The sequence below is a fragment of the Anas acuta genome, chromosome 5 (genome assembly GCF_963932015.1).
Source record: "Anas acuta chromosome 5, bAnaAcu1.1, whole genome shotgun sequence".
Taxonomy (NCBI): domain Eukaryota; kingdom Metazoa; phylum Chordata; class Aves; order Anseriformes; family Anatidae; genus Anas; species Anas acuta.
The window spans coordinates 57,438,468-57,462,224 of NC_088983.1; the positions used below are offsets into that span (position 1 = coordinate 57,438,468).

Here is a 23,757-nt window from a genome sequence, read left to right on the forward strand (position 1 = left end):
CTCCCAGCTTACAGACAGGAGCCTGAAATAAAGTGGCAAGAGGATGTGCATGAATTCATAGTGTTTTGATTCCAGATGAGGAGAGGGCAGCACCAGAGCAAATATTCACCATTATGACATGACTCCACAGGGGAATCAATTTGCAGCCTCACTTCATACTAGAAACCTAATAACCACTATTGTTTTATATATGAAGATGCAAGAGTAGACTGTGCATGTAAAAAAAAAAAAAAATTTAAAAAATAACAGACACACACCACAATGAAATACCAGAAAAGATTTTCTCTGTACCTGAAATACGAAAGCCTGAGGCCGAAGCCAGCAGGCTCTCTCACAGCTTCCAGCCAGTTTCAGTGACACAGACTGCCAAGGAATGCAAAACCTGCTTTCTCAGATAAATACCACACTGACTTCTGCAAGAACCATATATTTGTTAAGAAAGCCCCATGATAAATTATTGAGGCTGGAACAAAACCTATTTAAAGGGTTATAATCCTTCTGTTGTAAATGTTAAACCAAGAATGTATGATAAAACAGCGTCATCATGAAATACCTGTAAAACACAAGGGGAATGCCAAGTGGCTACTGATACTCTTAAGAGTCCCGGTGAAAGACTAAGAACATAAGAGCAGCTTACTTGCTCTGGCTTTCAGCAGTAAGTATCGAGTTAACATTTTCCAACAGAAAGCAAGGGACATGGGCTCTGGCTGTACCAAAATACTTGTGTAATGACCTGAAGTCCAAAGACAAACTTTGGGGCAGACTTCATAAGTCTACACTCTCCAGAAAGCAATTCCTTTCCTGGAGCTGACTGATACAAAACCTATCTGTGGCAACTGAACCTCACTGCAGAGCAGTGCTGCCCACCTTCTCTACCAGGGCTGCAACTCAGTGGAGACCACACTGCCCGACCCCAGGGAAGCTGTGCAGCCTCCCACAGTCCTTACGTTACTTGCTCCTTCTCTTCCTCTTCCACAGTACTTGAACATTTCCAGGTCACCACAAAGAATGCATAAAAAGGAAAATGATTCCTATTGTGTCTTCCCTCGACCTATGTACATACCCACCTATTTCCCATACCACTTCTTTTTTCCTAGCCTTGTAGCCTTGTGATTACATTCGAGAGAAAGGAGAGTTTTGAGGCCATAAAATCTGGTACTGCTTTCTAGAAATAAGATCAGTAAAATGGAATTACAGTAATACAGCAGTACCTGAGAGCCCCAGTCCTGCATGCACAGCCATAAAAAGATGGAAAAGCATTCTTTAAAATTAGGCTAGAGAAATCTGAGGAGGTCATAAGAAAGACAGAAAGAACAGTGTGGAGAAAATGCAAAGGTAGGTGAAAAAGACAGACTACGAAAGCTCTTTTATTTAAAAATTGCTTTTGTAAATCTTTAATATTCTTTACTTAGCTCTTGAAGGGTCAGCCAACGAACTCCAATGGAATAAAATTAGGCTATTAAAGACATGTAGAGATGCAGCCATCACACAGCATGCAAAAAAGACTTCAGTGACTGAGGTAAAGCATGATGACAAAGCCATGCTTTCAGAGGTTTTTATGTAATGCTCTAAATTCATTTTACCATTTTGGGAAGATCAGCTGCTTGAGTCACTTTCACCTCTGAGTATTTCTAGCACAAATGGTGACATGGCAGTACCCAGCCAGCCTACCAGCAGCATTCGTAATAGGAGCATCATGCACAGTGTGTGAGTTCCCTTCCCTCATTTTGGTCTTCTGCTGTTGCAGTCTAACTGCCTTCATCTGCTGCAGCACACCAGTAAGACACTGCTGTCAAGCACAGCAGAATACAAAATGCATTCAGCCTAAGAGTTGTTGAGTATCTGTGTTCAAAATTAGAACCAGAACTCTAACTGAAAGGGCTAATCATGTTGCCACCGCAGTAAAATTCTCCTCTTTCAAATAGGATTTTTGATTTTGCCATCCTATCCTGTGGGGAAAAGGACTTTCACCATTTCTGTATACGTTGTAGCTTTCAGCTGTGCTTTAAAGTACGATAAACCTGAAATGCAGCAGGCAATAGCTTTGGATGTGCACATTAAAGCCCACGGCATCAACTAATGGGACATGGAATGCATTCACATTAGGTGTCACCAGGCCCTTAGTGCACACAGAAGGTTACACAGTTGTTGCTTGGGAATGACAGAATCTTTTCCCCCAAGACAACGCACAAATACAGTGAAGTCTCTAAAATCGTCTTAATTAACAGAATCATACTGAAAGTAGAAAGAGCACATCACACAAAGACAAGTGAAGCAAAGGTAGGGGGGATTTTCAAGTGCTCTAATTCAATTAGGAAGCAGTGACTGACACTTGGACAGGAGAGGTTAATTGGGGTCACCAAAACGCAGTAATTCCTTACCTAACCAGTCATTAAACTTCTTAACCTCTGAGGGCAGTCCCAGTTCGGTGAAATCGCCCGTGTGGAGAAGGATGTCCCCATAAGGCATCTGGATGCCATCTGTTCTGGAGTGTGTGTCTGAGACGCAGACAAATCGCGTGTGGCCTGCTGGTTTTGGAGTGTCATATGGGATAGGGTCGACCCTAAAGCAGACACAAAGATCTCGTAACAGTTACAAGATTAAAACCCTCACATCTCTTATTTCAAGCATCAACACAAATCAATCTGTACATCAGTGTGCACACGCACACACACACACACCCCTCTACAAACAGCGTGCTGAAAGAATGACATTGGTAACAAGGCCAAAAATCCAGACAGGATCACAATGCTTCTCAAATACTTACCTGGTTAAAGACAGGAGATTAAAAACTACACAGATACAACTACTTCTCTGATGTTGAAATAAAGCACTGGGAAAAATATGGGGGAGGGAAGGAATACTTTGAATTCACGTAGATTTTTCCCCAACTTCTGCCTTACAAGTGAGCAGGTGCATGGACCATTAAATAACAAATCCTGCAGGTGGGCCAGCAACAGGCTCTCACCTGAGCTGAGCTTAGCATAAAATTTTGTTCAAGGATATGGGCACTCCTACTGATTCCAGCAGGAGTATTTGTTTACACTCACCAAGGTACGGTGCTTTGATGAAGCCTGTCAATTACAGCACTGAGCCTAGTGACAACTTCTTGCTCTCGCAGAAAATCCTGAGCTCACCTTTCAGAAATCTATAAAGCCACAAGCTGATGTGGTAGAGCACTAAGCAAACATTTTTTTTTCTACAGTCAATGATGTTAAAAATTTAGTTCAAGTGGCTATTTGCAAGTTACACAGTTGTTAATGTGATCTCATAAACTACCTATGATTCAGCATAGCAGTTTGGCTTTAAGAGTTTCTTTGTTTATTTTAATTGAAGCAGAACAGAGAAAAAATATTATTTTTAAGAGACAAGTGCTTTATGTATATTTAGTTGTTAGAAGTTCTAATTTGTATCATAATAACTTAAAATGTAAAAGGCAACCCATTGCTTACTTTGGAACAACAGCTGTCTGCTAACATCTCCCATCATTGCAGCAGCACAAACAAACCAAGTATTTTCAAGCACCCGAAATAATGGTATTCCAGGACTTACTGGGACAAACTGACACAACAGTAACCATTCAAGAATTGGTGCCTGAAAGTAAAAAGAAAATCAAACAGACTTTGTTTTGCTCTCCACAGTGGCTGGGAAGAAAAACAAGAAAATTCAGACTTCAGATGTGTTTCTTTATTTGATGAACATTATTTACTAGTAAGTTAGTACTTACTATCTGCCAAGTTGTGTGATAACTTCCACTGATGTCTTTAACTTCAGCTCCATGCATTAGTAAGACTGCATTTTTCTGGGTACCATAACAGTTCAAATTAAAGTGTATTTCCCACAGATGTACCACAATTGGTTGCCATGGACCGCTGAGCTCATTTGTAAAATCCATGCTCTACAAAATTATGTTTATTTTAATACAGTCTTTATATTAAAAATGAAATGTCACTGTAGGCTGGGCAGGGTGGAAAGGTTCAGTTTGGTAGGTAGCTTTTCTTTTTCAGTTCTGCACCTCCTTTTCTCCCCAAAGCACCACGTATGATTACTTGAGCCACAAAACCAGTTACCACTACAGAGACCCAGTGTAAAATCTGAACTCCACAGACATCAATGAAATCTTCTTTTCTATAATGGTTAGGTATTAATAAGGTTATCATCCAGAGGAAAGCTCATTTACCCAGTGCGATTATGCTAGCAAGATGGGCAGAAATTTAATTGTCGGCCATAGCATTCTTGGATTTGGTGTCTTCCTCCCAGTTACCGAAGGTAACTCGAAGCATTTTAGAAACGCGTCACACAGTAAGCATGGGTTCTATAAATCGATATTTCTATACTGCCAAGCATGTTTTCTCCCGACAACACAAAATATGAACACCAGCTGTCATTACCACCATATACCTTACTCAGATTGTCTTTGCATGAGCTATGATCAGTGCTGCCTGCCTCTGGGGAGTGCAGCTTGCTCGTACACAGCAGCTCTGCTTTTGCTATTCTCTGCGGTTTATTCCAAAATGAACCCTCTTTTGCTTTAGACAATCTGTACTGGAGTATAACACCAACATTTGGTTTAGGATTTTTCCAATCATGCAACAACTTACTTACAGGAGATTCTATAATCAAAATTCGCTAAGTTCCTGACCCCTCTCTTTCTCTTCTTTACATACTCTGTGATGTTGCCAAGTAACCTTTTTTGTACATCTTAGCTTAATTTCTTCTCTTATTCAGTAGTGCTTGCCCACCATGTATTTGAGAGTGAGATACTGACCGTTATTGTGCTCAGCCCATCAATTTATCTTACTCGAAACAGTCTTTCAATAGAAACTTAATAAAAGTGGTGTTATTACCAGTCCTAAAAGCCCAAGTTTCCTTTTCATCCACAGCTACAGTATGAGAAACACTAATGCAGGATTTGCCTTTATCACTGCATCATGAGAGGACTGGCCTCTGAATTTAAGAGATCGCCTACCACGGTAGGCAAAGCATTGTGCTTTCACAGTTTTTGGCAGCACGCAGCTCACTAGCAGGCCCCTGCCTGGGCTGTGAGCATCATCTATTCCTGCGGTGGTCTGCTCACCTCACGACCCAGCGACTGGAAATTACAGGTTGGCATTTCTAAAAGCTCTGTAACAGTCACGCACCTGACCCTGAGAGCAACCCAACAGGAAATAATTAGTTCAGCCCTGCCCAACACCAGTCTCTACTGAATCTATCAGTGTCTACTTGGGTAGCACATCCCTAAGGAGTCCAGCAGATTTGCCCCCATTGCTCCTAACATCATACAGCCAGCTGAACGGCAACTCCTTCACTACCAACACCTTTTTTGTTTTAATGGCAGACTGAAACACTTTACAGGTTATTCTATCATTGCATTTGGAAAAGCGTGACTATAGAAAGATGTAGTGAAAGTTACTTGAGTGTAATTGAAAACATTAATACAACAACCGGGAAATGGAAAATAAATGAACAAAATAGAAGTACCAATACAAATGAGGAGGTTTTGCCTTAAAGTTAGTCAACAAATTTGGGCACCCAACATCCTTTACAGGTAGTTGATAATAACTACTTATCTACCCTAAGGCACGTTGCACCTTAGAAAATAACGTTTTTAGGTGGTTTTTTTACAAAAGTTTACATACGACCCAAAATGAAGCCCCTACAGCATCTGCGTGATGACTGCTTTTTAAGATCATGACAGTCACTGAAGATGTCACATTTAATGCATTTATAAGGACTTAGGAATCAGAAGGGACAATGGGATCTTCATATACTTCTGTAAGGACTTTGCTTATCAGATAATTACTTGGCTTTACCAAACTGAGTTTGCAATCAGTTGTTCTAATGTAGGATGAGAGTCCCTCAGACAAAACCCTCAGCTTTCCAGTTCCTCACACACCTCTGCAATCGAACCAAGGGATGGTATGAACCCAACTTCGATTTGGCTTACTTATCAGCTGTCACTAAACAGTACCTTCCTCCCAAACCAGGGTTATCACGGCACTTCCAAGGCGTTGAAAGCCAGAGAGCTCAGTGTTGCCCCGCGGCCTAGCAGCTTGGCACCAGCAGCCCACCTGTGGCACTGCTCCTCACCGCCACGAACACTTGGAGTTTTAGGCAGTGCTCCTCCACCACACAGCTCATTTTGTCACGCCTTTATGTTTTAAGAGCGGGTACTGATAGGAACTGCAATAATTAAACACCAACCGTTAACACTGAAGTTATCAAGGAGATTTTGGCAGCGAGGTAGGAGGGCTGAATTCAAAACCACACACAGGAGGAAAACACTGGGCCTTTCACATGCGTGAAGGCAAAGGTCATGATTTAGGATGTCAAGCTATGGAACAAATACATCAGCTGTGCATTTCAGCTCAACCATTCGCTAGTTACCCATAATGATGTCTTATAAATCAGCAGAATTAGCGAGTACATCAGAGACAGCCAAGGCAGTATGGCCCTCCAGGAGACATAGCTGCCGGGAGAATTACACTGCAATTCTGTTTTCAAAGAAAACTTTGGGAAGACACTAGCACCATTTTTCTCAGAGAAATGGAAGTTTTGATTCCAAGGCATAATTCTGCATGGGTGACTACGAAAGCTGAGAATACCGGGCTCTGCCTCAGTCAGCCAGCCCTTGCGAGGCCTGTGCTCGGAGCGCAGAGCACACAGCACAGCCTTTTCGCCTTCCTGCTCTCTTGGTGTTTGAGATATGCAGGCCCCAAATCCCCTCCCATAGAACAATTCCCGAGAAACCAATCCATCCATGAAAGTGAAATAAAAATCTTAAGCATTAAGCCAGGAAGAATTTCTAGTTCCTAAAGTGGAATAAATCATTCAGATGAATGCAGCACCTATGCCGGATAAAACATTCACAGATGCACAAAAATCCTCCTCCGCAGAACCGTCCAGCCTCAAAGCAGCAGGATTACTGCTTACAGCCCACTCCTTTTAACCTGCCACTACTGGCTTTGCCCCAGGTGAACAAGTCAGAGGTCGCTGCGAAGGACCACATCATTTGACTCTTTCCCAGGCTCAGTCCTATTTTCCACAGCAGTGCCTATGTCCTTCCCAGATTTTGTCACACTTGTGCTGGTTTTTCAGCTGTTAATGATTTCTCCATGTGTTGTACCTGTGACTGAATTTATGAGTTCGGTTTTTGTTTGTAAATTAGCATTCATTATAGATCAACTTAAGCACAAACTTCCTGTTTGTAGACCATATAAAATCTGCATATGTTACTGCACTTACTCTAACGGGTTTACGGTCATTTGGAGACACACCATCTAGCAACTATTCTACATCTGTATTATCAGTTTTTAAAAAAAATCACCTACTCATCCTTGCTATGCATAGTCATGGTTTGCTTTATTTACAGTATAGATTCCTCTTGCAAAATCTTCATACCCTCCCCGCTACTCCTATTTTCAAAATTTGTAAACCAATTACTTTTTCAAAGAGCCAGTTAGCTCAGTATATTTACTTTTGGATTTTAATCCAAATATTTCCTGCAAAAACGCTTACAAAAAACTTGGTTTTAAGTGCTGTTAGATCCCCCTCCTCAGCTGCTGTAACAAAAGAGTTCTGTTGAAATTGGAAAGCAAAAGAAACCGTATAATACATCTACAGCGTTTTCTTTCTTTGAATTCAGTCCCCTGTCTCTGTGCATACTAACTCTGGTATGTGGATTTTGGAGGAATAAAAAGGGAATTTCTGTGAAAAACCCTTGCTACTCTACTTACAGCACTGTCACTGTAGCCAAGTCCCATCTTCGTTACATTGCAATATTTGTTATTTCTCTTGGAGTGCATCCCAAGTCCTGGAATTGAGTGATCATGTGAGACCTGTGGTTTAATTATTTTTGTCAAAATATATCAATCAGTCTCCTCATTGAAGAAAAATGCATGAAATCAATCTGTATGCCTCGCAGAGGTTCGAGAAATGTACTGAAAATAAAAGATGTGCAATTGTTCTCCTTTAAAAATCAAAATCTTGGGGCTATTAGGCCAACTTCATAATTTCTAATGTTACAGACCATCAGAACTATATCAAGACCAAACTGGGTATCTGTATTTTGAAACAAAAACTCAATATACGAATCTAGAATCTCCGGCCCAAAACTTTAACATGAACCTTAGCATCATCCCATTTAGTTGACCAGGCTGATAGGAATAGGGATGTGTTACTGAAGACTTGGTAACCCTGTTTGATTAAAAACAGAAACCACAGCATTAAGTGCAGAATGAATACAATGCCTTTATTCCTCATTAAAACTTAACTCAAAATCTTTAAGCTGCTTCATTCAGTGGATCAGGCTTTCTGTGCCTGTACTCTCCCCCACAGCCTGCCCACTGCCACCCTGTTGGCCCTGCCTTGCCCCCTTCTCCTTTCAGCACTCAAACCATGCACTGGGCGTGATTCCCCAATTTTATTTTGTAAGGCAGCTTGGAAGACTGAGGCATTTCCTTATCGCTTCCAGTTAGCACCCTGACGGTGCCCAGCATTACCACTCCCCTACACACACCCACACACTGAAGATGCAGGATGCCAGCAGCCACGTCATACCCATGTCCCAGGGGTTTTGTCCTGCTGGACCTCTCCTGGCCCAGTTGGGCTCTGGTTCGTCAGTCCTACAGACCTCTCTTGTGGTAGTGTGGAAACCACAATTTCCAGCCCTCAATCCAAGTCTAGGAACCTGTAAAGAAGCTGCAGTCCTAAAAATTTGCTCTAGAAAGTGAAGAATTATGTCATTTTTAACTTAAATTTCAAAATTCCAAACAGAACAGGCCTCAAACAAATATTTTAAGTTGTAGTGACTATTTAATAATGCTTTGGCAAATGTATCAGTATTTATAACTCATCTCCTGACTTTGAGAGGTGAATGACAAAAACTGTGATGAAGGGAAAAGCAGTTTATCTGGGGCCTATCTAGCTGTATCCTCCACTGAAAGGAAAGGTGGATAGTCTGCAGCTTCTTGCAGTATAAATTCAGTGCATCATACACAGATCCTGACATCTCCGGCCTGAGAACTATATATACATAAGCAGAGCTGATTTTGTGATATAACACATGCAGAATGACACAAAGCTAGATACTCGTTTCCTCTCGGTAAACACAAGGAATGCCAAAATACAGTATTACGCTAGCTGACCGCTGTCAGATGTTAATTAAATTATATATTATATTCGTGCTTTTGTTGACTTGACTCTATCTTCTAGTATAGTAAAACACCAAGAAAACATCTGCTTTCTCCTCTGACTAAAAAGAAAGGGATGCAAATACCTTTCAGTGTTCTCATTGCCAGGTCTAATTTGTACAGGCACGCATATCTTAAGAGCAGAATACCTCAAATGAGTTAAAAAAAAAAAAAAAAAAAAAAAAAAACCTTTTCTGGAAACCTCCATGTACATATGTCACCCATCAAAACCTTAGAGAGGTTCTGGAAACTGTAAAACAGAGGGCTGATATTTCTTTCAGAAATGCCATTAATTGTGTCTCGGTGCAATGTGGAAAAAAAAAATTACATTTCCAAACCCACACGAGGATTCAATGCACCACTCAGCAGCTTACTGCTAATGTTTCCAACAATTATAGCTGCAGGGAAATGATGGATCTTTTTATTACAGGTTTTGGAGCTGTTTTCCTTCCAGTGAGATTTATGAGATTAAACAGAGAAGACCTGTATTACCCACTGCCATAATCTGGGCAAACTTAAGAAAACCCTCTGCAGAAGGAAGTTACAGCCTGATATAATAACCCATAACTAATTAAGAGTCTAAAATCAGTTAATCCCAGATTCTGGTCAGTAATAAAACCAGGAGGTAAAATCCAGATTTTCAGGTGCAAATAGCCTTTTTTCTGAAGTACCTACGGTATAAATGGGAATTCAGAAACTGAATTACTTAAGCACTTTTGAAAGTCCTGTTCATCGTGTCTTTGCAAACAAAATTTCTTCAGTCATTTAAATACTTTTAAAAATCTGGACATAAGTGGCTTTTGAAAGGTTACAAAAGCAAAACAGAGCTCCAAATGATATCAAAACCAGTATTAGCATCACTCTAAAGTCCAGGCAGAAATTTCTACTTTAAATAAAACAGTAAAATGCTATTTTTACCCAAGTATGGTTTCAGGTCATTAAGAAGCACTTTTCCCACATTCCTTTCATGTTGGGGGACTGCTATAAATTATACCCTCCCTTCACCTTGAAAGAACTCAATTGATGATAAAACTCTACCTGCTAGGAAGACATACCATGAAGCTTTGAACACTGAAGCCTTTATTTTTTTTTTTCCCTACTATAAGCTCTACAAACACTGACTTATTACACACTCAAAGTATAATCTGGAATCGCAAACCCCTAAAAGATGCGAATTTAGATCCCATTTTGAAGGACAATGAGATCTGAAAGATTCACATTTTTATATCTCAGCAAGAGTGACGCTAAATTAACGTGTGGTGCCCCACCAATTCTTTCAGCTGCATGAGTCATAAAACAAGGTGGACTTACCTCTAGGGTAGAAACCACAGAGACAGCTTCAGCCCTTGATACAACCATAAGTCAGTTTTCCACATTGAAATGCAAAAAAATAAAATTAAAAAAAAAAAAAATCTCCAGGATAGCGTAAATTTAATTGGTTTTGCTCTAACATGACACATTGAAAATGCCATATTTTTTTTTCAAAATCACAATGATTTTCAGAGGGACAGATGTAGAGAACTACCAAGATCATTTACTTTTACAAGGCTCTGTCAAAAAAGCCTGGTGTAAGAAGAATTACTGCAGAAGAAATATTGAAGCATATACTGAGGTTTTGATGACCATTCACATTAAGAGTGAAATCCAGAATGTCCCAAAATGCAGAGAACTCACCAGCACAACTCAGTACTTTTTCTTGGAGATGATAAATTCAGCGATAGAGAATAACTCCTATGTAATAAGGCAATTGGACTTGAAGGCACACAAATCTTCAAGGAGAACTGATCACCTTGTAGAATTAGCCACCTAACCCAAAGCCTATCTTCGTGTTCCAGAAATGAATACTCCGTGGTTAGACAGCATAGAGCCTAGAGTGTTTGCAAAAAAAAAAAAAACACTTCAGGCTGGTTTTGATTTATGTATGTATTTTCCAGTATGTATTTGGTCTGAAATATAGCAGCTACCAGAAATCTCGCCGACATTTAGGAAATAAAAGATCCTTCTTTAATCCACACATTAAGCATACTACGCAAGGAAGAAACTCCAAGCCTTCTCAATCATTTTGCTTTCTGACCTGAAGGCAGCACCCTCTCCAGGGATGCAATTCAACCTCCATGCAAGCAAAGCACTAGCCCTCTCCTAAATGAAGTGCTGATCACGAGTCTCTCTGCTACTCTGCCTTACACATTTATATAACGCCCACTGGGGCAACGGAGCCCAGTACAAAGAACCTGTTTAAGGAAAGCCAATTCACACTGGGCAAACACCACCAGTTCCTATTTTTAAATTACTAAAGGTATATGGTGCCATCAACGTGCCTATGAAATTGTCACTGACGTTAGTACATCTGTGAACTAACAAGAGCAGCATGAACAACTCAATTAAGCGCTTTCTTAGTCTTCCTGCAGCATGAGATAGTATATTAAGGAGCTAAACTGGCAAACTCTATTACCCACAAAATCCATTTGTGGATCTGAACCAACACAAAAATCCCATCTCCACCAGGATGTATATTCTCCCTCCTGTACCTAGGCTTGAGAAAAAAAAAAAAAAAAAAAAAAAAAACTTTTTAAAGATTTTAGTAATGAAATGCTTCCATTTAAATCTGGGCATCTAACACCATATTCCTATTAAGTAAACCCTTCAGAATGCTGTCCTGAAAGGCTTTTTTCCACTCATATTCATGAGCTACTTCAGCCCTTGTTAGAGATTTCAGCCTTTAGCTCCCTCTTAAGTTTTAAGAATTCTTCTGCAGGGAAGATGATACACTATGGACAGCAATTCAGCTCTCCTTCTAAAGTCATTTTCTTCTTAATAGGAATAGAGAGAGGAGATTATTAACTAACTTCTACCAACATCTACAGAACCTTAAAACACAAGTTCCCGTTCAGCATCCTGGTTGCCAAAAAACTCCTCACAATAAAATGGTTGACTGAAATTACATAAGCTTTCATGGTATATAGTCGCACAGCTGACCTAATACTATTCCTATGCTGCTACCAATTCCATTGCCGTAAATTCTGACACTGGTCATCTCAGTCTCAACTGGAATTCCAGATTTAGACTCCATCAGTCCCAGGGTGTATAGAAAAACTCATATTTACTTCCTTTACTTTTTTTTTTTTTTCCCCCCCCCCCCCAGTTCTGGCCCTAAGCACGCTCTCAAAACTTTGTTGGAGACACAGAAACATGCAAAAAGACTTTGGGCACCAAATCCTACTGGATATATTTTTGCACTTTTATCTATCTTTAACTTTCTAGGGCAATTGTCTAATTGTCTTCATTACAGCTAACATCATCTCCCTAAAATACATGTCTAGCTTGAAACCTAGTCACAGGCAGAATTGGATTCAGTCAAGAAAAGCCTGCAATTCCTGGGTGACTGCGATGGAGAGGGCTGTAGCCCACCGTGCTGCAGATACTGAAAGCAAGTTCTTTTCTTTGTAAAAAGATTGTGCCAAATACATTCCCAGCTCAAAAAGATTGTACCAGATAAGTTTCTCTCTCTCTCCGCAGGATTAAACAACTTATGACAAGGAAACCGCAGGTCAAATAGTATACGTTCCACAATATCTCGAGATACAAACATGAGTCTGAGGGAGAAAAGGCTAGGCAGATAAAAGTTATAGCAGAGGGAGAGAGAAATAAAACCTCATGTCTCCACTACCAGAACACTGAACGAATGCAGCTTCAGCTGAAGATATTCCTTAGAACTGCGCAATTCATTCTGACGCTTTTGCTTTTCTTTTTCAAACCTTGCTCATTATTCGGTGTGCTCACACACTTTCCCAAGCAATGAGAACCTCTGTGCTAGATGCTACTGAACTCAGCAGCAATGTCTTCTTACACAAAATGAAAAATTCTTAAGGATAAAACCCAGCAATGAGCATTGTTTCACCACCACTGTAACTTGGTTATGGCATTTATTTGACGTGTATAACATTTAAACAAGGAGTACTATGAGAAGCACTGCCATATATATCATCAGGAGCCTTTATCAATAACATAGTTAACAAGCAGAGGTTTTGCGGGTAACCACAGTGTTACAGGTTATATAAGAACATTTTTGTTTTGCTTCTACTTCTGTCATAAAAAACACAATGAATTAAAAGTCCTCAGTGGAAATATTTGACTGCTCATATTTATCAGAATTGTTACGGACTTCTGCATTTACCAATTACTTTCTGTGTTAAGCCTTTTTTTTTCTCCCCCTTGAAGATGTACCTTCCTAAAAATCAAATAAAAGCAAAACCAAATTATAGCCAAGATATAAATCTACCTTAGGGATACTTTCAGAAAACTCAATTTAAAAATACATTTACTTTCGCTTCTATACCAGTAACAAAGGCAGGGGAAAAGAGGGAAGCACTACAGAATTATTTCCATTTCAATATTATCCTCAAGTCAATTCTAAAGCCAAATAAGCTTAAACCCCCTCAATATATTGTTTTTATGTGTGAATGGGAGTAAGGTATTACCCTGCATGACTGAAGTTGTTGTTAATTGTACAAACCTGCTCAGGAACCATTTAACATGCAACAGAACATAAGACCTTGAAAACGTTGCAATCTGCTTTCCAAATCCGTATGTTGTTCACTATCAAAATTTTGGTTCATGTGGCAGATACAGAAGTGCTCTGCAGAAAGTAATTCCTATGCCAAATGCAAAAAGCAAATGTTTTGTAGCTTTGAAATTTAGAGAAAGGATATCACCATGAAAAGCTCCAGGAAGAAGGAAAACAGGCTGCACCACATAACATTTTACGATACGAAATGAGATGTGGGCAATGTAATTTCACTTAGGCGACTCAGTTACAAGCAATGCAAATGCAATCTCACTGATTACACTCCGAAACAAAAGAGGGAATTTCATTGTTTCAGCCAACGCTTTAGACATGGAAAAATCATGAAACTTCCTTTCCTTTCAAATAGAAGCCATTGTTTCACATTCAGATGGCAATAACCTCGGTGGGTGAAATTCATCCTGTTGTTGTGTGCGCTGGTGAGGCACAAACTGAGCAACATAACATCTAAGCTCAGTCAGTGATACGTAAGGTCTCACACACGGGAGTGAATTCCACCAAACTTGTCATTAACAAGCCCAAGACAGAGAAATCATACATCTCAGGTCCTCCAAACCATGAGTTTAAATATATATATATATATATATATATATATATATATGCAAAAGGGTCTGTTTCATTGTTTTTATTAATCTTCTGGTTTCTTAAAGTTTGAGACCGTGAGGAGGTTTCCCTGAATTAAGACGGGCTGTGTGAATTGAAAGTACCGTAGCTTTTCCTATATGACTCCCCAGGGAGTCTATTTATTAGGCACAGTCCGGTTTTCTGATTTAGCTTAAGTAATTTTCCTAGAGAATATGAGTGTCCACACCAGGAGGAATTCCAGAATAGCAGCTGCGGAATAGCCTTTTCTCTTCGAACTACTGAAATAATTTTTCCCCTGCATGGTCACACTTATTCTTGGTTTTCATTTTCATTCTCCTCCTAGTACTTACAAGCAAAAGAAACTTAAATCTTTTTTATATGTGTTTTGATAATAAGTTTTTCAGAAGAGCTCCAGCTGCTTCAAAATTCATAATAAAACTGCAAAAGCTGTCAAAAACAAAATACATAAATATATGGAGTATTATCAGGGTGCAATCATTGTCAGCTATACTAATGGGCATTTTTTTTTGTTGTTTTAAACAACCAAACCCATTTCTGCTTTGACCAAGAACATTTGCAGAATTGTACCCACTTCCCCATCCACAGTAATTTCTCTGCGCTTGCAAAATGGAGCACCAGATCTCTTCCCTGTCACTATGGAGCAGGAGGAGATACCTTCTAGGCACAGAATATGACAAAATCCCATGACGGCTTTGCAAGGCTATGAAGAATTGAAGAAAAAAATACATCAACAAAAACATTTGTGCAAGTTTTCAGGGAAAAAAAAATATCATTGCTAAACATTTTGGAGGAGGGAACGAACTAAAGTTTCCCAGCATCGTTGACAGCCTTATAACTGGGGATTTTTTTTAAGTGAGAAAATAGGCTAATTCAGGAAGCTGCTCACGGAGACAAAAAGAACAAGGTGTTAAAACCTGCGAACAGCTGTATTTTAACCATTTCTTCTTCTACATCTGGATCCATTTCTTTTTTTAGTTTTCTCTACGTTTCTGTGCTTTGGCATTGTCACTTAAGTTTCCAGTTGGACAGCACGAAGGGCTTGTGCTTGTGCTTACTGAAGTCAATGAAGCCAAAGTTCACAGTGACCGTAATGGTACAGGAATGTGAGCTAAGAGAAACTATTTTGTTCACATCGGTACTTTAGCAGTCATCTATATTAAACAAAATTAGCAGTTAAGATTCTCAGTTCTTTGACTGAAGTGACTAATTTCCTGCAACCTTTCTCCTCCTTCCCCCCCCTCCAACCTTTTTGGCAATCAAGACCAGACTTACAGCCTGATTCATAACAAGCACTGCCCTTAAGGGCAAAATTGGCAAGACACTTCAGTCTGTTCCAGAAACGCCTTCTGCAATTGATTATGCGATCTAGTTCTACTCCACCGGTGTGTTGTGACCTACAAAATCCCCAGCTCCTTCATCTTCTGCTGGCTGTAAAGGCTTGAGACAAACTCCATCCTTAATGGGCACGACTGGCTCCTTCTAGAATTCAGAGCCTTAAACACGGCTCTGTCTGAAGGCCCACAGACAGGAACCACGCGGTAACACATTCAGAGGCTTTCCTGTAAAAACGCCTTTTATACTGGAAGCCATCTCTTCTAGTTGCTTCCCCCCTCGTTGGTATTTCCTACAGTAACAGGGATCACAAGTTTTTGGTGTCAAACGTTAGATTTTTTTTTTTTTTATAATGATCGTTTTGACTGATGCAGAGAACATCACGGCAGTGGCACACTGTGCCACAACACCCTTCCTTACAGGCCACTCTCTCTGCGTGCACACAAAACATGCCCCACTAAGTCACTACATAAAACAGAAGGAAGCGTCTACCAAGAGGACCCACTGGCTCTTGGATTTTCCCTGGTGGCTCCCAGCCCACGATTTTCTCTTCACGTTTGTCCCACCAGACCCTGATGCACGGAAGACGACAACTTGTGCCAGGAAACCTATAAAGATCATCGCCTTCACCACCCGTTCCTCGGTCGGATCTTGGAAAGACCACTATTTACAGGTTAACAGATTAAGACACGCAAGCTCAGATCTTGTCCCTGCTTAAAAGTCAGATAGTTGTCAGCAATAAGGGAAAAAAGGGCTTTCTTTCTGTCCCAGTAATTCAGAATCTACACCGCAAGCCTACAGAAGGTTGGCCATTCACTTCCTTCCTATTGCTCCCCATTTCCATAGAAGGTTTTCAGTCAAATCTCTTCCCAACACCCACTGTCCTGAGCACGTGAAGGCTCCACGGGTAGGCATGACAGCCCAGAAGGCAGCTCAGACCCACAGCCCTAGACGGGCCCAGCTGATCCCATACCCACCTTGCACTTGCAGTGGCACGGGCACAGCCGTGGACTAGCCCTGGAAGTTCTCCATCACCTCTATCCCCATCACCTCCATCAGCCAGCTCAGCTCACCGGGCTGCCAGAAGAGCCCAAACTCAAGTAAAGCAACGAGAGCATTTGGGCACAGCAGGCACCAAGGCTGTGGGCTGGTCCCAGCAGCAGCAGCTCCGTGTTGGACTGACGCAGCCATTTTCTGAAGCGCTAATCAAGTGTTTTTTTTCTCCTCTTGAGGCTCAAATAAGAAGCTCCCTGGTCTAATGAGAATTTTCCCTACTTCCAGACGCTGTTTAATCTTGTAGTGCATGTTCAAATCCTAGACAGCTCGTTTTGTCAGAGACAGCATTAGGCCTGGATGGGAAACAGACTTCCTAAACGGGCAAATTAATAGCAAGCAAACAAAATGAATGGAAAAAGAAAAGCAATTAACTTAAATATATATTGAGATAACGAGCCCTGACCAGTTTCTTTATTGTGCTGTATTTTGCAACCTTCTTCACACATCACTTCTCCCCCCCATCTTCTCAGCTCTAACCACCTATGCTCTTCTGTTACTCTCTTTTTATCCATTTTGTTTATCCTCCTTGAACTAAATTGCATCCCTGTACCTCATGTACTTATTTGAGCTTCAAAAGCAGCAAGTGGACATCCTGTATATGAAATATAGTTGTGCTCAGCTCAACTTTACAGTCTTTCCTTTTTGTTGTTGTTTTCCTACAACCACTTCATTTTTTTTTTCCAGGGGGACACACTGCCAGGGATGCCCCATTAACTGACAACTCCATGAGAAGAACATTTCAATCAACCATTACAACTAAGAGTCAGACCCCTAAAATCCCACAGCCAGATGCTGTTTCATGCCCTGCCAGTAACCCTACAGCACGGTTATCACTGCCACTTCTTATCTTATCGTCGTTTCCAACATTGTCTGCTGTGGTCAGACAGAGTCAGACCTAAACAATGATGTTAAATGAAGACTTCCTCCCACGGCAGTCTTGAACTTCTAATGAAACTGATCACTCCTTCATGAGATAACAAACCACGTCGGATTTCACAGGCTTCAAAAACAAAGTCGAAAGAAGGTCAAAAGGAAGCAAGCTCACAGCAAATTACAAAGGCATTACTGCATGTAAACATCCTTTCCAGGCCACAGGTAAGCATCACCTAACATATATGTGTATGCATATACGCACACACATGTAGAAACAAATATGTGGTGTGGGATTTTGTTGTTGTTTGTTTTACTTTTCTTGATTTGTTAATAACAAAAAGAAAGAAGGGTCAAATTTTCCTCTCTCACACCGCACTAGAAAGTGATGTCAGTTAGAGAAAATTATGTTTGCAATGTTTTTGTAACAGTCTAAGGTCTGGTAAATAAATTTATTTAAAAAAAAAAGCTTTTTTTACCAGCATAATCTGTGTCCTGAATTAGATGGCTTTGTTAACATGATTAACGGTAGAACTACACTAGCAAACTTCACTAAAATAGATCTGGTTTCTGTCCAGACTAACTGCCCTGTACGCCAGGGGAGCCACAGGTAGGAGCTCTGTATGAGGATTAAAGGTTTTCACGGAGACGAGATCACCCTGTGCATGGCTCCATGGTACAAAAACCATTTGTCACCCACTCAATCCTGCTGATTTAGCTTTAAGGGGAACGATGCTGGCTGCCTGCAGCTTGTCCCGGGGGACCTCCGCAGTGGGACATGCCCAGGGTGGCCACCCCACAGCTCCAGTCGGGGCATTTCCCCTCAGTCCTCGTGGTGCTGCTTGTGCCATCACTGCTTCCCACCCACCTCCACAGGTGTGCTCGAGCCCTTCGGGATGTAGAAACCACCTCAGATTACTCTTGTAGCCTTGAACAATGGTGGGAAATTCTTCACCTCCCGTGTTTGGGAATTACAGAGAAGCCTCATTTTAGCTTGGCCATTCACCCACACACCGAACTCCAGGACACCCAACACAAGGCACCCAGCCCCTCCCGCTGCCTCGGTTCCCACGTGTTCCCCTCCCTGCAGGGATGATTCCCAGCTCCTGGTGATGCCACACGTAGGGCAGGGATGGGCGAGAGCAGAACAGCACCGCAGGTGGAGCAGAGGTGCTCCCGTTGGCAGTACCTCCACCGCAGAACAACGGGGGGCAAACAAGCCCTCATAAAACCATGGCTTCACACATCCACCGCCGGTATGAATCCAGCAAGCACCAGCTTGGCCCAGCTCACGTGCCAGGACATTATTGGGACTTTATTCTGAGCAGCTTAACGCAGCCCCAGCTGTACCCTGCAGGCAGCAGAGCAGCTCTGTGGTGCCACAGCACTGAGCTGAGCAGAGCAGGCTGCTGGCTGCAGGACGTGCTGGAGCTGCTAGGTGGGGAAAGAAGAGACAAGCAAATGCTTCGCCAGCTTGGCTGCACCATGCAGCTAGTGGCATGTGGCGGGAGGGAGGATTTTGCCCTTTTTATCAATGCAGCTCGGGTTAAAAATATATTCCACAACATCTGAATGTTTCTGCAAAGATAACGAAGACTTCAACTCAAATTTCAGTCCAATGAAACCAGCCTCAAAACTTCCGTGCAGAGGTCCCACTTCACAGTTTCAAAATACTTCCCCAGCGATCACAACAAAGTAGCCTTTTGAATGCATACAAGGGGGTAAGTAGCTTAGTGAACACATTACGTTAATGAATTCCACCCTATTTATTTTTTTATTTTCATAAATATTTAGGTCAAGTGCTGCAGAGCAGCATCACGGAAAGCTTCTTCATTCACTCCCGGAGTCAGGAGCAGCCACTTTCCTACTGAGTGCAGGGAGGAAATGAGGAAGCAAGTAAAGCTGTCAATACAGAGTTGTCTGTGTGCCATCCCCTTGTAAAAATACAAGCACTGGAGAACCTTAGAAGTCCTTTCCAGGCGTTGTGTCACTACTAACAGCTAATATAACAAGAGATTTTAAGTCAAATAGTATATTAGCCAAAATAACACCAATAAATAGCAAAATTCCAAGGCTTACCATGAAAATGAAAAACACTAATGGCACACAGTGCGGCTTGTTCATACCATGTGCAGTCTAGAATCATGCATAATGTAACAGTGCAACTGCTAACAGCAGGCTCACAGAAGATAATTTACACTTGTTTTTATGGACATGAGGAACTGATCTTTGAAGTTGTCCCTAATGAGATTCTGCTTGGCCCTAACAGCATCCTGAGAGAATGTGCTGCATTTCTCCCCTGCATCCGGTGCATATTTATAACGCGGAATACACTGGGCTGAATTGCACATGTGGGCTGGGGTCTCCCCATCACATCCCAAAATAAGATGCTCACAGGGAGGGAAACGCCTGCTAATACGTCTCACTTCAGCCTCAAGTCTTTTGGTGATTACCCACGCCACTTTTGCTAATTATCAGAAGATACATAGGGATTAATGAGTAAGGTTTTTATTTGCTTTGCACGGTTGAACTCCTAACTTGGTTAAGCTGCCAGGTAGGTCACTGTGAGATCACAGCTGCATCACACATCACAGAAGACATCCCAGAAACAGTCATAAGGCTCTTTGGAGAAAACAGAAGTGTAGCTGCATAATGAATCAGAAAACTTTGTTTCACAAACACAGGCAGCAGCATGAGGAGTACAAATAGAAAACATCTTTTGGTGTGTCACATGTAGCCGCTGCTTTAATACTACACCCACCTGGTTTTGAAGGTCCTTTCACTTAGGAGATCTGCAACCCACTGAAGCAACATCATTAAAATCTCAGCTTCCAACTGAGTGCAGTAGCCACAATGCCTTCTACACCCAGCAGGTACTGTGGTATGACTGCAACAAAGTGGCAAGGGGTAAAATGCTTAACGTCTACAGCGCGAGGGAACAAGAGCAGGCCAGAATCCTGACGTGCCCAAACAGATGCAGTCACATCTGTAGTCACATGTGTGTAGCAAAACCCTTCTACATTAGTGGACCAAAAATGGCAGCAGAGGTGAGATCAGCATTTAAAAACACTTGTTTAAGTCCTGCGCAATGTGGGACAGGACCTTCTGTGGTGGAGTATTCCAAGCACTGACACTACCAAGAGGCATTTCCTGCTCCGAGCCATGTTTCGCAGCAAGTTAAACAAGGACAGCCTCAGTTTCCCTCTCTCTTCCATACTTCTCTCAGATACAGCTGCCCATACAGCACGGTTCTGGACCATCACTGCTTCACATCAAGGTATTCGAGTAAACTAGAGCTGGCCTTAATTTTGATTAATATACTGACGTATGAACTCATGCAGGTCAGGAAACTTCTTCATGCTCCATTCATCTGCTCCTGTCTTCAGGAGGGTGCCAAATTCTGACAGCTGGGGATGGTGACTCCAGGTCGCCATCCATTGTAGCTAACATATAACATACTTAATTATGCCATCCATAGCAAGTCACTGTTTTGACACCTAGTTCTCTGCCTTTTTCTGCTTGGAAAACACGGGAGAACATCCATACATTCCTTGAAAGTAGTGGTCAACACTGACCCCGCACTACAAATACACAGCATACAGCTTAAGATGAGGTGCCTCACAGGATAGGTATAGCAGGACACCTGATTTTTCATTTAGAGCTTTTTGTCTAATCTGACCCAAGACGAGAGAAACGTTACAACTCAAGAGCTGTTTGCTGCCTTAAAAAAAACAAAACCCACAAAGGACCCCGTTTTAGTTCATATAAAGACGTTCACATAACACAAACCAGCACTGTAATGGATGTTCTCTGAAGAAGCTCTCGTTTGAACGGGCACAGACACTAATCTCCCTCTCGGTTCCACGGCGAGTCCCTACAGGTGAGAGGCGAACGAGAGTCATTTGCGGGAACTTATGAGGGAAGCTTCAACAGCAACAACAATAGCTCTGTGTGCATACGTGGAGAAAGAATTTGTTCTCAGTGCACTGACACTTCTCACAAGCGCATGAAGCCCAGCAGAAGAAAAAATGTAAAGAATAAAGAAAAAAAAGGAGCGTCTTTAAAGCCATCAGGGTCTGGGCACAGTACTGAAAGGTTCAGGTGACCTTGCCTCAGTACGTTAACGTACAGCCTCTCGGTCAGTATGGCGAGATTCCCTTGTGAACAACTACAAGGCAGCATAAGACTAGAAGCTCAAAATCTAAAAAAGCTTTTGTTAGGAAAATACTAAAACACACAAAACTGAAAGGCTCTGATACTGATGCTGTTGCAATAACGTGTCATACATTATTTCTATGTTTCACGCTAGGGCAAGATTGCCTTTAAACGCATACGCAGACAGTAAAATCACAGTAAATGAGATACAGCTGCAAGGTGTGCTAAGAACTATACTTTAGGCCAACTTCTTATCTCTGGTTAGTCCCGAGTATTTGAGATCAGCTATCTGTTTCTCGTCTTCCATTTATTCTGCTTCCTGCTTACCACCACTGCATTAGTCACCTCCGGTACATTTGTCTTGCATTTTATTGGACAAGTGTCTGGACCCTAAAGAAATTGCATTGCCTCTTTATAACTGGATATCCGAAAAATCACCATTTCTTGTACCAAATCTCATCCAGACCTCAATTTCATTTGAATCAGAAAAACTTCTACCAGCTTCCTCACTCAGTGTTTCAGTTTACCCCTTTTAACTCTACGCTGAATAAAACGAGTCATAAAAGGTCTTTCCCGTTCTGTAGAGTGATGGCTTAAAAACCCTCTAAGAGAAGTACTCACTGAAAATGATGACTCGTGCGTATCACAGCATTAAATGATGCTATGAACAGACCGCCAAGAAAGCCAGGTGATCCAAAGTTAATTTTCAACTTAATATTCCTCTTGCCAATCTAGCCTGAATGCAAGGATTCCTTTCTGGAAAAGATGCCCTGAATTAATGATAACTGAAATGAACAAGCCTGAAAACAAAATGAAATCCTCCTAATAGACCATTTAATTTCCTTGAAACCGATATCAGGATTTCCTTTCTCCTCTGGCTCAGAGAAAACCAAGACTTACATCCACTTTAAAAATACCCTCTTTTCTTGAAGGCATAGAATTTAAGCTAATAGACAACTAACAACAAATGATGAAAACTCTAAGAGCTAAAGGTCTTCATTTTGTTGCCAAGCTGATGTATCAGGTTCTGAGACAAACAGTATGTGTGATCCTTCCATTAACATAGTGGCACTCACAAAGCTGCAATGCAAAGCAGCCTAGCAAAACACCACGTCAAAGGTCACAGTGAAAAAAGCAAAACAAAAAAACAGCATGCGTACCACCCCTAGAGGATTATCATCATCATTTTAATTCTCGCAGGGTGCCTGAAACTTGTATTGCAATACTTCATCTGTGTAGCCTCATTATACTGCAACATTTCTAGCAGAAAAACCATCCAAGAACTTTGTACAAACAATTAAAATGCCGTCTAAAAGATCCAAGAATGCAGTATCAGCCGTAATTCTCCCTCAGTAACCCAAAGAGCATGTCCTAAGTGGGAACATTTTTACTTTCAAGGTATAGAATAATAACAACAGAACCAAATTTGTTGTTCCTATAAACAAGCCTTCCTTTCAAAGCTGTGAGCATTGCTTAAAAGGATGATGGAAAAATCACATTGATGTCAAGAGAAATATAATAAAAAATGAAAAAAATACATAAACAACTTCCGAGTAATTGCAGAGATTATACCTGAGTTCTTTATAAAATGTTTGTAATTTTGTGTTTATTTAGTTTTAATTTTTTCTTTCCACCAGTAGGGAAAAGTGAATGCCTGGCTGACTTACAATTTACAAAACAAACAAATCATAAAGACAACATTTCCTCTCTCTTCAATATATTTTAATTATCACAATCTTATACCTACACACCATTAACAACCAGAGGAATGTAATCCTTGAAGAACCATAGCTTAAAATTGAGGGCGCCACTTAGCCTGGCAGCTAAGAAACTGGTACTGTCCCTCTGGAAGCAGCAAGTGTCACTGAGCCCTGCATTTAAAAAGTATAGGACTGGGCTCCACTTTACTTAACAAGCTGGACCGCACAAAATTACAATTCTGACCAATTCTCATTTTCCCAAAAA

General features: G+C 41.2%; 1 protein-coding gene across 4 annotated transcripts in view; it reads right to left on the reverse strand.

Annotated features, from left to right (window-relative positions):
* MPPED2 (metallophosphoesterase domain containing 2) overlaps positions 1-23,757 on the reverse strand; it is a 100,291-nt gene that overhangs the window by 62,946 nt on the left and 13,588 nt on the right. For all 4 annotated transcript variants that reach the window (XM_068685031.1, XM_068685033.1, XM_068685032.1 and 1 more), the window contains exon 3: positions 2,382-2,563. In XM_068685031.1, coding sequence (XP_068541132.1) covers positions 2,382-2,563 — 182 coding nt within the window. The remainder of the gene's footprint in view (positions 1-2,381; positions 2,564-23,757) is intronic.